Source organism: Lissotriton helveticus, chromosome 4_1 (genome assembly GCF_964261635.1).
Source record: "Lissotriton helveticus chromosome 4_1, aLisHel1.1, whole genome shotgun sequence".
Classification (NCBI taxonomy): Eukaryota; Metazoa; Chordata; class Amphibia; order Caudata; family Salamandridae; genus Lissotriton; species Lissotriton helveticus.
The window spans coordinates 1070611104-1070626375 of record NC_136063.1 but is presented as its reverse complement, the minus strand read 5'-3'; the positions used below and the strand labels follow the sequence as shown (position 1 = coordinate 1070626375).

The window sequence follows — 15272 nt, the reverse complement described above, 5'->3', positions numbered from 1 at the left end:
ACCGACCGGTATCCATGCAATGAGATGTAGGAGGCTATTATTTACCGAATCGGAAAACATGAGTCGGTATAAAACCGACTCGGTAATCAAGAGTCGGTAAAATTCCGACTCGGTAAATATGAGTCGGTTTCTTACCGAAGCAGAAAATTCCGAATTCATATTTACCGAATTCTTATTTACCGAATCGGTAAATAAGAAACGGTAAAAAAATGGTCATGGAGATGTAGGAAACCCGAAATTTACCGAATTGACGCAAAATCGGTATTTAAGAGTCGGTATTTATCATGGATTGAATGCAGGTGGTAACCAGGTGAAGGCTATTAATGGAGTCCCAAATTTCAACAGTGGAACCAGAATGGCGGCGTTCTATGTCATTGCAAGGTGGTAAAGAGTACAGGCAGCAGAAGAGAGGGAATGGCAAAGGGAGGAACAAGTGTACAGGCAGAGGATAACACTGTTCCAACTGACAGAGCCAGAAATACTCCAGAGGTACAGGCTACATCCCCATAACATCCAGGACTTGATCAGGGACCTACACCCACTCCTGGAGCACCCAACACCCGGGGCCCACGCCATCCCACCCCATGTGCAGGTGCTGTGTAGCTTACACCTGCTTGCCTCCGGGAGCTACCAGAGTGTGATAGCTGCAGTGGGTCGTGTGTCCCAGAGCTGCCTGTCCTGCTTCTTCAGGAGGTTCCTTGACGCCATGATGCAGAAGATGGAGCATTATATTTCATTCCCTGACACACCTGCCTAACTTGCAAAAACAAAGACTGATTTCTATCAACTGGCACACTTCCCTCACGTGATAGGCTGCATAGATGGCACCCACGTACCACTCTGTCCACCTGCAGCCACAGAACACATTTACAGGAACCGCAAGTCAACGCACTCCATCAATGTACATGTCATATGCAACGCTGGCAACATCATCACAGACATTGTAGCGAAATTCCCTGGTAGTACCCATCATTCGTACATATTCCAGAATAGCGGAATATATACACGCCTAGTCGCTGGAGAATTTGGAAACGTATACCTGCTAGGTAAATGATGGTGACACACCCTGACACTCACAGCAGATTAATGTATCATGTACATGCAAATAATGTCAATCTTTCTCCCCCCTAGGCGACAGTGCACATGCCCTGCGGTCCTTTGTGTTCACCCCCTACCTCAACCCATCCACCAGGAGTGAAAGGCGGTACTATGTGGCTCACCGATCCACACGCAACGTTGTAGAGCGCATATTTGGACTATTCAAGAGTAGGTTTCGCTGCCTTCACAAGAGTAGAGGGGCCCGCCAGTACACTCCAATCCTGTGCTGCAAAATCATTGCGACCTGTGCAATGTTACACAATCTCGCCACCAGGAAGGCACAGAGGTGGAGATCACACATCATGAGGACATTGATGATGACACTAAACTGACAAAGCCACATGGTACAGCAGCAGCACCAGCTACAGAGGGGAGACTGAGACGGGCAGAGGTCACACAGCAATATTTCTGAGTGAGTGATGAGACACAGAAAGGCTAAGATCATGACGTAAGTAGTTTAATTTTCACTACGCAAGTGCAATGATAACACACAATGGTTACACGAAACATCATTGTCCATGTCTGGGTGGTCACAGTTGACATCACCGTGACCTGTCTTTTGGGTGGAGGGCATAGTCAATGTTTGCGTCCACGAATTACAGGGTGGGACTGATGTGGCTGTGTGTCTTGGCTTTCTGTGTGGCCTGTCTCTGTGGAATGACGCCTGCCACTCCGACGTATTTCAGGTACAGGAGTGCTTGCGCCACTCCTGCTGGTGGACTCCTCACTATCAGCCACACATGTTTCGCCTCGAGTGGCAGTCTGGTGTGCGAGCAAGAGCTCCATGGCAGAGGTCACTCTGCCCATCCCCACAGATAAATTGGTGCAGCACTGGACAATAGCATCCTGCATTGCCACTGACCATCTGCACAGCAGGGAGTTTGTAGTTGCAAATCTATTTAGGGCTTTTGTCTGCTGCCGCACATCCATACTGGCCTTGCGCCTCTCCAAATGGTCCCTGTCCAACTTGTCGCACAGGACAGTCATGACCTGGGTCATGTCTGTAATGCCAGATGCCAGTGTTTGCATGCTCTCAGACATATCTCCTATTCCCTTGCCTATATCATCCAGCTTGTTGTTGGTGGTGCGTGCCTGCCTCTGACAACCCATCATTGCTTTCGCCTGCAGGCGCTGAACCTTGACCATGGTGGCCTCCAGACCGCTGAAGACTCCCTGACTGTGATGCTCTTCATCTGCCTCCTGTGACCAGCATCCTCGGACACTGGCCCGCAAGCTCTGGGAGTGGGCTGCTGTTGAGCGTTGGCTGACTCCAGTGGATTAATGGCCATGTCACCCTCATCCTCTTCCTCCTCAGAAATTTCCAGTATGCGGGGAGGGGGCACATCAAGACGCCTTGCCCTTTCCAGCATAGGGGACGGAGTTGTCGGGGTGGGGGACTGCGCAGCCGCTCCTGACTCCTGACTACTGACTCCCAAACGAAAGAGGGGACTGAGGCTGTGGTGGTGTTGTATCCTCAGGTGACTTGGCTGCCTGCTCTGTGTCCTTCCCTCCGTGTACTGTGCTGGGACCAGCTCCTTCTCTCCTCTTCTCCCTATCCTTTGCTGTGCTGTGCGAAGACTCTCCTGCGGACAGACATGGACATTGTGTCAGTGGAGTTGTTCACCTGTCTCACTTGATTAAACACACTACTATCACACAGTTGCCTGTTCCTCATTTGCTTATGCTAGTACTGTGTTGCATCCCTTGCTGCATGGTATGCTGAATGCATAGAGGTATCTACCTATGACTACAACTCCCATTATGCACTGCAGGGCATTAGTAAAACCTGTTCTGGAGTGTGATGTAGGCACATAGAGTGTGGGAGGGGGATAGGTAAATGGGTTAATGACAATGTACATGCATCTTACCTTGTTTCTTTGCAGCTCTTGCGGAGCTATCAACGTCCCCAATGCCATGGATGGATTCAGGTTCAAGGGTGGATTCCACCAGCTCCTCTATGTCGGTAAGTCGGGGTGCACGGTTTCTTCCTCCCCCTGTTGCTCCAGCTTCTTTTCGGTGGGCAGCTAGTTTTTTTTTCGTTATGATGCGAAGGTCATACCACCTTTTCTTTAAATTGTCTATTTCACGGTGGGTGACACCAATGGCATTTACCTTAGCTTGTATGTCAATCCAGGTAGTGCGCTTGATGGACTCAGCAACATGCAGTGATTGTTTCCCAAAAATCTTGCTGTAATGTCTGACAACCTCTGCAACAAGCACCTGCAGTTCATCAGGGCTGAATTTCAATTTTCTTCTGCGCTCAGCAGCATCTCTCTGTCCATCCTGACTCTCCATGGTGCTGTAAAAGTAAGCTCAGGGAAGCCTGCTCCTCAGTCTGTCCTCCTGCTCTCCTGACTGTTGCTTTCTGCACCTGCATGGGTGTGGCCACTCCCAGGTACTGGGGAGGGGTGCTTGTTTCTGATTGGTTGAATCCACTGTACCTTTAGTTTTGGGTGTGGTTGGTGTTCCTGATTGGTTCACAGGCTCAAATGTTTGTCAGTTTCAAATTTCCGATTCCGTATTTGCCGATTCGGAATTTACCGAATCGGTATTTACCAATTCGGTAAAAGCCATTCATTCCTATGGGCCAGGGGCCGGTTGGAATGTATAGGTTTTACCGATTCGGATTTTACCGAGTCGGTGAATACCGATTCGGTAAATACCGATTTCAGATACCGAGTGATTCCGAATCGGTAATTTTTACCGATTTTTTACCTACATCTCATTTTCTGATTCTGAAATACCGATTCAGTATGAGTCGGTATTTTAGAATCGGTAAAAAAAAAATACCTACATCTGGCCCTTAACGTCTTGTTTGTGGTATACAAAACTGTTAAATAAAACAGTAAATGGAGCAATAAATTGGAAAATTAGATAGGTAAACATGGAATAAACTGGAATACTTTGCATGATCTTTTTAAAAAGTATAAAATGAAAGTAATAAATATGCTGACATCTCAGTCAATTTTGTAAACGCATGAATGTATAACAACACAACTCAAACCAACTTGCAGAAACCCTTATGGACATCAATATTCAAAATATAGTATTATGATTTATACACAAACAAGACCCACTTTATTGTGACTCACCTAGTTAAAGTGATCTGAAATGTACTGTAGCCGGCGATGTATGACGCTAATCTTGTTAAGCTTTGTTTTCCCGACCCCCCAACTCCAACAAGAAGAGCATTGCCTCTGGGTGTGCGAATGATGCGTGACACCTACAAAACACAAAATTAATTAGTAAAAATTCCCAACCTAAGAAAATTTACTGTTTTACATCAGAATAGCTTTGCGACCACAGATCGGGCATTGCAAAATTTACTGGTGGCACACAAAAAGCTAAACATTCACAAATATTGCACAAGTTTAGCATAAAGTGTAGCACAGGTGGATACCGGTCAAGAACAAAAAACACTGACAGCTACTTTACAACTTCACTCACAGAAAAGTAGCGCTGCCCTTAAGAAGCATATGCCTGCCTATAACATAAAGGAATATAACGGGACATCCTTGCAGGCATTCAGATAATTAAACAAAGTATTTTTACTTTTTAGCATAAGTAGCAGACAAAGACGGCATATCTTCAACCCTACGGGTCGCCATGAAACAAAGTCTTCAAAAATATAACAAAGGTTTTCCAAATTAGTCATTTTATTTTTGTCTGGGGGCAGATAAGCTTAACTTTCTCATTATTAATGTGCGCGCCTTATTTTCCTAACTCCAAGTTGCCGACAGTCAATATAAATGCATTCTTAAACACTACATAATGTCATGAGTCCATTTTAGTTCTGGCGAAGCAAACGTTTTCTGTTCAATGCGTAGATTCTGCAATTTGCATCACCCGCTTTCAGCTACTGCTTTGTTTGGGTCAGTCTTCACCAGTGATTGCCTTGAGACAGTGTGAAATCACACCTTCGATCAGCAACATGATACTGGCTACTGAGTGAGTCATTCCACTTTCTCAGAAAATTATTTCACTGCTATATCGAACAGGCATTATTTGCTGCATGTGTCAGGGGGCAGATGTATTAATAAACCGTTTTGTTTTTCACTAATTGCGAATCCTTGTGATTCACAATTAGGAAATCGCAAAATGGCAAGTATGAAAAGACCAGATGTATCATGCATTTTTGTGTTTGTCAAACCCTATATTGTGATTCGGTAACTAGTAACCAAACCACAGAACAGGTTTGCGATTCGGTATTTCGAAGGGGCGTGTTTAGGGCATCCTCACAAATACCGAATCCTAATGGTATGTATGAATGTTTTGTGACCGTGAATGCGGTTGCAAAACATTCAAATTTTACCACCTACTTCAAGCAAGTGGTAACCCATTTGCCAATGTGAAGGGGTCCATTACCCTTTGGGGATGGCAGCGAAAACGTTTATTCAAAGCAAACAGTGATCCAAAGTGCCACTGCCTGCTCTTAGAAAATGAAAAGAAACTTTCCATTTTTAAATACAACCCGTTTTCCTTTAAGAAAAATTGGCTACATTAAAAAAAAAAAAAGTTTGCTTTATTTTAAAGCAATATCAGACATGGTGGTCTGCTGACCCCAGCAGGTCACCAACCCCGTAATTTTAGCGATTCCCAGGGGGTCGCAAATTGCGATATGCCTCATTAATATTCATGAGGTAGGTTATTTGCGACCCCCTGGGAATCGCAGATAGTGTTCAACACCCTTTCAAACATGCCGTTTTGCAATTTCCTAATTGTGAATCGCAATGATTCATAATTAGTGAATCGCAAAATGATTCCCACATACATCTGGCCCAAAGTGTGTTGAACACTTTCTGCCATTCCCAGTGGCAGTGGTTTCCTGCTGAGGTCAGCAGACCACCATGTCTGTGATTGCTATTAAATAAAGCAATTTCTTTTTGGTAAAGCAGCCTGTTTTCCTTAAAGGGAAACAGGATGCTTTACAAAAAGAAAAATGAAAAGTTTTCCTTTCATTTTTTAAGAGCAAGTGGGACCCCTGCCTGCTCTTAAAAGAAGTTTTGGCATATATTCACAAAGGGGGAGGGGTCTCTTGTGGACCCCTTCCGGTTAGTGAATGGGTCACCACCAACTTGAAGTTGTTGGTAACTGCGAATGTTTTGAGACCGCATTCACAGTCACAAAGCATTCATACATACCTCCGCGATTCGGTATTTGGAAACAACGCCCTAAACACGCCCCTTACAAATACCGAATCACAAACCCATTTTGCGATTCGGTAACAGGTTACCGAATCACAAAATAGGGTTTGATATATGGAAAAAAAAAAATTGCCTTCACAAACTGGCCGATCCTGCGAATCTTCCCGTTTGCGAACGCAAAATTGCATAATACATGTGGCCCAGGGATTAGTTGGTAAAAGTAGAACCCAACCCATCTTGAAAATATTTTTTGCTGCTGTAAAAGTGAAACATACTGCAATATGACCACACTCCTACTTGAAGTGTAATGCAAATAACCGTGTAAGTGCTCTATAATGTTTATCAGGTGTTACGTTTTTAAACAAAATACATTATGCTAAGAAAATCTACACAAAAGTTATATTTTTTGAAGATAACACCTAAAAATTGTTAGAAAACGTTTACTTACTTTTCATAGTTCAAATAACCTTTTGATCTTATTTTAGTGACGCTCCTGGATTGCCTCCGTCATTTTCGCTAACTTAAAAGTGTCAGCAGTTACTGCTTGAGGGCAAAGGGAATGCCACATCCAGGCCTTTCTTTATTTGAATTCTGGGCTTAAGTGAAGGATTCAATGTCACCTACAGTGCTAGGGCAAGGCTCTGAAGTGGAGACATTCATTTTAGAACATCATTGATTTAGCAAATATTTGGATCAGCAATTGTAAACAGGTTTTCCAGGGAAAACAAACTGTTGTATCTGCACCGTGTGTATGTTTCCCGCGTGGGCAGTGTGTTGCATCATATCATTCGTCGCAAGCGCTTAGCCATCTGACAGTTGGAACTGTGCAGCGAGACTGCGCAACAACGGATGCTGGATACAAGCAAGACTGCGCGACAACGGACGCTGGATACATGTCTGTGGACTGAATTGTTCCTTCCGACTTAATAAACCTGTAATAAGTAGGTTCCAGATGACGATAAGAGATATTAAGCAGGATTTTATTAGGGTTCCATAAATATAGACCTCATCCACAAGAGCGCTCCGAGAAGCAACCACCTTCTTCAGTTACAATGACAAAAGGAGCAACCAGCTCCTAGGTTACAGAATACAAGCTCCTAGGTTACAGAACCACTAATGGAGATGGTTCTATAACCTAGGATACCACATCACCTCCTTACTGATAAACAAAACAGAAAACCGAAATAAGGGAAGAAAGATGAAAATTAACAGTAAAAGAAAAAAAATGAATAAATAAATACAAATAAAAGAAATTAAACATAATCAAGCAAACAAACTGGTTTACACTTCTTGCCTTTAGGTCTGACTACCACATCACCAGACACAATTTGTTTAGTCATCAAAGGAGTTGATCCAGATTCAGAGACATCTTTTAAATCCCTTACTTTGGAAGGCAAAGAAACATATTTTGAAAGTTACAAATCTTGTTGTCATCAGTGTTCACAGTATTTTTAAATAATTTCTTAACACAACAAGGCATACTGAATTTAGAACACTTTACCCCCTTTCTATGAGATTTTATTATCACCCAATCTCCTCTTTAACAGCTTTCCTCAAATCAAATCCTGCTATCCTGCTTTAGACTACAATTTCTTTTCTTCCTCTTTTGCTTTCCAACCTGTAGGCACACAAATCTCTTTATCAACCTTCAACCTTTTCTCAATAAGACAAACAGGGCTTACCTCGCAACAAGGTAATCTCCCCTTAAATAAACAAAAACGTGAAACACCTGTACTGGAATGAGGAGTAAATCTATACTCTCACTTTTTTCTCAAACCTTCAACCCAGCTGGACTCACATATAAGGGACAACTGCAAACTCTCATTCAAAACCTTAACAAAGTGTTCAACAATCCCATTTGATTCACTATGATAGAGTGAAGCTTTCTTATGCTTCACTCCTCTCTCTTTGAGACACTCTTCAACTTGCGCTTGAAATGAACACCATTATCTGTAAGAATACTGGAGGGAAAACCTTCTCTTTCAAACTGCTCCTCTAAGAATTTTATGACATCAACAGACTCAATGGAATTCACAACTTTGATTGCTGGATACCGAGAAAACATATCTAGACACACCAAGACATATCTGTCTTGCAAACTGACTCCTACCAGACCAAGAATCTCCATGGAAATGTCAACCCTTGGACCAACAGCTCTCTCCCTAATATTCATGGGCTGTGTCCTACACTCTAACACCTCATCACTGTTAGCACAAACCAAACATTCTCTAACCTCCCTCCCTATCATCAAATCCATCAACGGCCACCAGAAACTCTCCCTGACTCTTCCTTTCGTTTTTGAAATTCCCATCTGACTGGAATGAGGTCTCTTAACCAAAACATGTCTCAAATCTTCAAGAGGTACCAGTTTACTTCCTCTCATAAGTAAATCATCAACAATGGAGAGTTCATTGAGAACTTCCCAAAAACCTAGTAACTCTGCCTCACACTTATATTTAACTGACCAACCCTCCAAAATCATTTTCATCACATTCTGCAAACAAACATCCTTTTCTAGCGAAGATTTCCATTCCGTCTCCTGTAAAATTTCTTCTGTAACAAAACAAACATTAAAATCTTCTTGAAAGGCTTCACCAGCAAAACTCTCCTCTAAAGAGTCCACATCACCTTCAGAATCCTTAACCAATCTAGAAAGAAAATCTGCCTGCAAATTGCTAGTGCCAGGAACATCTCAAAATCAAACTCTTGAAGAGCAATGACCCACCGATGTATCCTACCTGAAATCTGGTCCACACCTATTTTTTTTAAAAGACCTCCTTGAGAGGTTTGTGATCTGTTTTTATTTCAAATTTGCGCCCCCAAAGACATTTCCTACGTTTTCTCACAGCCCAGAAGACAGCTAAAGCTTTCTTTTCAATCACTGAATAACTAATTTCAGCACTACGCAAACTTCTTGAAATAAAGGCAATAGTCCTAAATACACCACCTGACTTTTGCAACAAAACACCACTCAAACCTCTAGAGCTGGAGTCAGTCAATACAATTACATTATCATTGACATCAAAACTCCTTAGGTTAGGTGCATTCTTCAAGCTGGATTTGATATCAGTGAATTAATTTTCACATAAATTGGACCATACAAATTCAGTGTTCTTCTTTAACAAAGATCTCAAAGATAATGATCTCTCAGCAAACTTGGGAATACATTTGTTATAGAACTCGGCCATTCCCAAGAACCAATTCATCTCTATTCTTTGGAGAAGGTACGTTCTCAATAGTATCAACCAATAATTCTTTGGGTTGAATACCATTGCCTGTGACCAGATGACCCAAATACTCAATCTCTTGGACTCCAAACTTGCACTTTGCCCGTATTCTCCCATGAAAAGATTAGCATAGACTGGGGCTGCGCAGTTGCCCATGAAAGTTCCTACGAGCAGTAAAATACCAGTCATTTTCGTGCTTAAAATAACTTTGGTATAATGTAAAAAGTGTTAGTTCCATCAAGAACAGTTGTAAGGGTTCCTCCATATCCAATTTTTCAATAGCTTGTTCCATGGCCTCAATGCCCTCACGATGAGGGATGGACGTATAGAGGGATTTTACATCGGCTGTGCATAACCATAGAGTTTCTTTGGGATCGATATCAATTTCTTGTAACTTCCGTAAAAAGTCTGTGGTATCCCTGATGTAGCTTTTCATTGATTGAACAGTAGGTTGCAAATGTCTGTCTAAGTATTGTCCGATGGGTTCATGGAGGCTGCCTTGTGTAGATACTATGGGTCTGATAGGCGGATCTGTTGGATGTTTGTGAATCTTGGGAACTGCATATATGGTGGGACTCCTCGGATTTTCTTTCAGTAAAAAAGATTTGGCACATCACTACAACGCATGTCTTTACAATGCAGTCATTACAACGCATACCATTACAACGCATAACATTACCATCCAACACTTACCCTACTGTTGCACCCCCTGGAGTTAGAATAGTACTTTTTACCCCTACACTATCCAACACTTACCCTACTGTTGCACCCCCTGGAGTTAGAACAGTAATTTTTACCCCTACACTATCCAACACTCACCCTACTGTTACACTTCCTGGAGTTAGAATAGTAAATGTTACCCCTACACTATCCAATACTTACCAAAACATGCAATGTAATGTTATGCGTTGTAATGGTATGCGTTGTAAAGGTATTATGTGTTGTAATGGAATGCGTTGTAAATGTAGATTTTTAATTTTCGTTGTAATGGCATGCGTTGTAATGGAATGCGTTGTAAGGGATGTTGCGTTGTGAAAAATGCGTTGTAAAGGTATGCGTTGTAAAAGTGTGCGTTGTAGTGACATACATCCTTTTCCATCGCCCGCTGAAAAACTGAAGCTACAGATATAAGACCGAAATGGCATCCTCTTGAATTTAAAAGTACCAAAGGGTGCGGTGAAAGTAGTCAACCCTTGAGACTTTTCAGTGAGTTTGATTTGGTGGTAAGCCAAACTCAAATCAAGATATGAAAAGTACTTTGCACCGTTTAGCATACTAAGCATTTCACTAATATTGGGTACGAGAAAATGATCAACAACCACAGCTTTATTTAACTCCCTCAAGTCTACACAAAGATGAGCTTCAACATTGGCCCTATGGGCCATGACAACAGGAGAAACCCATTGGGAAGCTTCCACCTCTTCAATTATCCCATTGGCAACCAGTTTGTCTAATTCCAGCTTCATGTTATCTCTAACAGCCCTGGGAACATTCCTGACTTTAGCAGCTTTGAGAACAGCAAGTTCTTTTAACCTGATCTCATGAACATAGGGCTTATGTAGGTAAATTAGATTTACCGATTCATAAATACAGAATTTTACTGATTCGGTATTCATGAATCGGTAAATCTAATGTAGGTAATTATTCTGTGAAAAAAAACGAATCGGTAGGATTCAGTATTTACCGATTCTGTAATTACCGAATCGGTATTTGTCATTCATTCCTATGGGCCTTGAAGCCCATAGGAATCAATGGCAAATACCGATTCGGTAATTACAGAATCGGTAAAATTACCGATTTGCCAAGGGGGACAGGGTGTCACTTTGACACCCTGTTGCACCCCTGTTTCTGGCTTGTGTGCCATGTGGCACACATACATGCCCTAAGGGCATGTATGTGTGTCACATGGCACAGGGGTACATGCACAGATGTGCATGTACACTAGAATTCGTTATTTACCATGCAATAGTATTACATGGTAAATAACGAATCGGTAATGGCCTGTGGCACTGTTTTCAGTGCCACCTACATCTGTATTTACCGATTCGGTAAATTTACCGATTCGGTATTTTACAGAATCGGTAAATTTACCGAATCGGAAAATATACCGATTCTGTATATTTTAAGGCCCTACATCTCCATTAGCAAATACCGGTCGGTAAAGGCCAAAATCGCCCGTTACCGACCGGTATTTGCCGACCTTCATCTGGCCCATAATGTTTTAAACATCCAAGTTCATTTTTAAAAACATCAGAAAACCTTTCCAGCAAGTTGTCACAATCGATTTGAACTGAATTAACAGTAGGTCTATCTCTTAAACAAATCATTCATTGGCTTGGCATTTGGATAAAGAAAAACATAAAGATCACACTTATGTTCCCAACTTATTAATGAATCTCCTTTGATGGAAACATAAACCTTACCAGCAATAATCCTGTCCTTAAATTCTACAGAACCCCAAAAGTAACCAGCTAATTGTATTGGTTCACCACCGTAACCTTTTGGCTTAATATCAGGTTTTAACAGTTTTACCCCACTTTTGATTTTTTCTTCATGAAACTTAAAAGGTATCATAGTGATATTTGCACCTGAGTCAAAACGCATTAATACTTCTTTAACATTTACTAATACATTTTCAAGTGGACCATCAAGTTTTTCAACACAGTTTTCATAAATAACTATTTCTTCCACAGAGTCATCATCATCATCATCACAGTCCACTTCTCTAGCTTTGTTTTTGACTGAAGACAAGGTTGATCTACAGCACTTAGTGGCATGACCTTTCCAGCCACAAGTCTTACACGTAGCTTTCCATCCTGGAAATAACTTATTAATAGCCAAGTGACCCATGTCCCCACACCGAAAGACCTTTCCCACAAACACTTTGTTTGAAGACTTGTTTTGTGTAAGAAACTTGGTATTGGATTGACTTGACATCTGAAATTTGTCTTTGTCCCTTTCTACTACAACCTTTACACTAGCGTCACTATTTTTAATGGTTACAGCATCCTTTTTAATGACTTCTACACAAGTCTTTGAATGTTCTGAAGTTTTAGCAATAGATAACACTTCATGTAATGATGGATTATTTTTCTCCCACATAGACTCTTTTGCTTTTTCTAAATTACAGCCTAACATGAACTGATCCCTAAAGCGTTCATCTAAAGATGCTCCAAAACAGCATGTTAAAGCCAATTTACATAAAATAGTAATATATTGTACAACCGTCTCTCCTTCATGTTGCATCCTTTTTCCAAAATGATACCTCTCCAGAACGATGCTCAGTTTAGGAAGATAATGAATATCAAGTTTCTTTATTGCAATCTCATATTCATTAAGGTCTGCAACACTATCTTCTGTGAGTTCTGGGAGATGTTCATAAACTTCTTGGCCTTCTGAGCCAAGGCAGTTTAATAAAAGTGGTTTTCCTCTCCGCACTCAAATTGACACTACAGAACTTTGCATAGTGACCACTTCAAAAGAGGAACACCTGGCGAGTTTTAAAAAAAAAAGAAGGAGTTGGAACATTATGCATAGCCATATTAAAACGTGAGATACATGTTCACTAATAATGAAACACCCCAAAAAAATAATGTGTGCGCATCACAGAGTAGCAGAATGACTTTCAAAGAACAAAGGAGTGCGTATCACTGTGTTGATAAAATATACCAATAATAATATACAGGGTGGGTATATCACCGCACAGATATTACACGCCAACAATGATATGCCAAAAATGAAGAGCTAGGTGTGTGTATCACCGAGTTGATATTATATTCTAATATTGATACACAAGGTGTGTTTATCATCGCGTTGATAGTAAATGCCAATGATGATACGCAAGGTGTGGGTGTCACTATGTAGCTGACTTTCCAAGTATATTTCAAATATTGTCTTTTAAAATGTTGCCCTTTCCAGCAGGAGAAATAAAGGAAATCAAAGATCATTCAGGAATTATAGTTAATACCCCAGAAGGAATACAGCAAGCTTTTAGGAGCTTTTATGAAAATCTTTATAGGCAGGAAACATGTAAGAGGGATAAGGAGGTTTGGAAGATGGCGGCCGCCTAAGTCGCTCGGTCGCGAGCTTCTGAGACGCCAGCAAAAACAAGCTGCCAGCGCTTCCCCGAAGGAAGTAAATGGGTGACCTCAGCCGGGTATTCATCCAGTAATGACCTGGTCAAGGTAAGAGTTGCGCTACCCGTTAACCGAGTTTAACATAATCAAAATATCCCCCCAGAAGTAACAGAAGTAACACTCTCCCCAGAAGTAACTTTTCCCGGCAGCACGCAAAGGGGGGCTAGCGGCTGGTAAAAGAGAAGAGAGCCGTGCGAGGATTTCAAACTTACCGAGGCGTAGTGCTCGAGACAAGGCAAGTAAGCTGTGTTGCTGCGCTGTGCAGTGTTGCTGCAGAGACCCGCAAGCACCTGTTGGGATCACGGCGCCGGGGGTTTCGGTCAGCAAAGAACAGAGAACCGCATGCCGGGACAGAGAGATCGCGGCGTCCAAGCAACGGTGGCGGAGCTCTGGGTGAGAGCAAGAAACGCCGTCCGGTGCTGCAGAAGGGCGCTTGGTGGAGTCACTTTCCTCTTCCGGGGGAGAGAGAGCAGAGTCAGCGGAGTCAGCGGGGTCAGCGGCGCTGATCTCGGAGACGGCAAGGAGGTGAGCTGCTGCTACAAAGAAGCAGGATACGACAGGAGTACACAGAGTGTACAAAGCAAACAAAGTAAACAAAGTGTCTCTACAAACGATCACAATCATAATAAAAATAATCTCCTGTACACTCTAAACGTGAGTATAAGTGTAAAATCAAATAAAAACCAGGCGCGTTATAAAGACTTACAAAACTTAAATGACTGGTACTGGATGTTTAAAAGAAGCAGTGTGGTTATTCCTGAAGACAATAATTTAATTCAATTTAAACTACCTCATACTATCTCACAGGGGGAGGAAAAAAAAGAGCAAAAAAAAAGCATTGCCAAAACGCCAAAGATCCTATTCCAGCGGGAAAGGAAGGTGCTGTCACCACACAAGATCTGGAGGCAAGAAATACAAGAGAAGAGTTCACCCCTGTATTTTCCTACACCACTAGATCAAAAAAATCGTTGGTAGAGAAAACAGTACTCCCAGATACGCTTGACAAAAAAGAAGAGGAAACGGGAAGATCAGTCTACTCCCTAAGAAGCCGGAATCTACCTAAACAAAATACACTGTCAGTCCAGAAGAAAAAGAGTGTGACCCCAAGAAGTACAAAGAAAAGAAATCTACCGCGACTGGACGTACTATCAGAGAGTATTAAAGGTAGAGTCTCAAAAACGAAAACCAGGGGGGAAAAAGTTAAAATTACTCCGTCCCTAAGATCATATTTTAAAGTGCAACAAGTACTGCAGATACGAGGTGGACAATCTGCGGGGACTATAGCTGAGAAGACTTCAACGTCTACATCTACGTGTATCACAGGTGAAGGTGGAGGTGAGGGTAAAGAATTTACTGGCAAGAACGAAGAAGAGATACCTGCTCTAGAGTATTTGGAGGTAAGCACAGAAGAAGAAGAAGGAGAAGAAGGTATACAACAAAAAGTCTCCCTAATCTCAGTCAAATCACTACTGACATTACACCAACCAATGCTAAAAACAACAATGAGTAATTCAATGACACAACTCACAGGCAAAGAGACTGAAGCCGAACCTGAAGCAGATATAACCCCACAAGAGCAACAAGAGCAACAAGGGGGAGCAGTGGGGCAAGAAAAAGATGTAGACCGGCATGAATTGCGGCCAGAGGAGCAAGACACGGAGCAAGAT

General features: G+C 42.0%; 1 protein-coding gene across 1 annotated transcript in view; it reads right to left on the bottom strand.

Annotated features, from left to right (window-relative positions):
- The window catches only part of DNAH5 (dynein axonemal heavy chain 5), a 5174212-nt gene that overhangs the window by 2024335 nt on the left and 3134605 nt on the right, over positions 1-15272 (bottom strand). The window contains exon 53 of the mRNA XM_078687662.1: positions 4191-4321. Coding sequence (XP_078543788.1) covers positions 4191-4321 — 131 coding nt within the window. The remainder of the gene's footprint in view (positions 1-4190; positions 4322-15272) is intronic.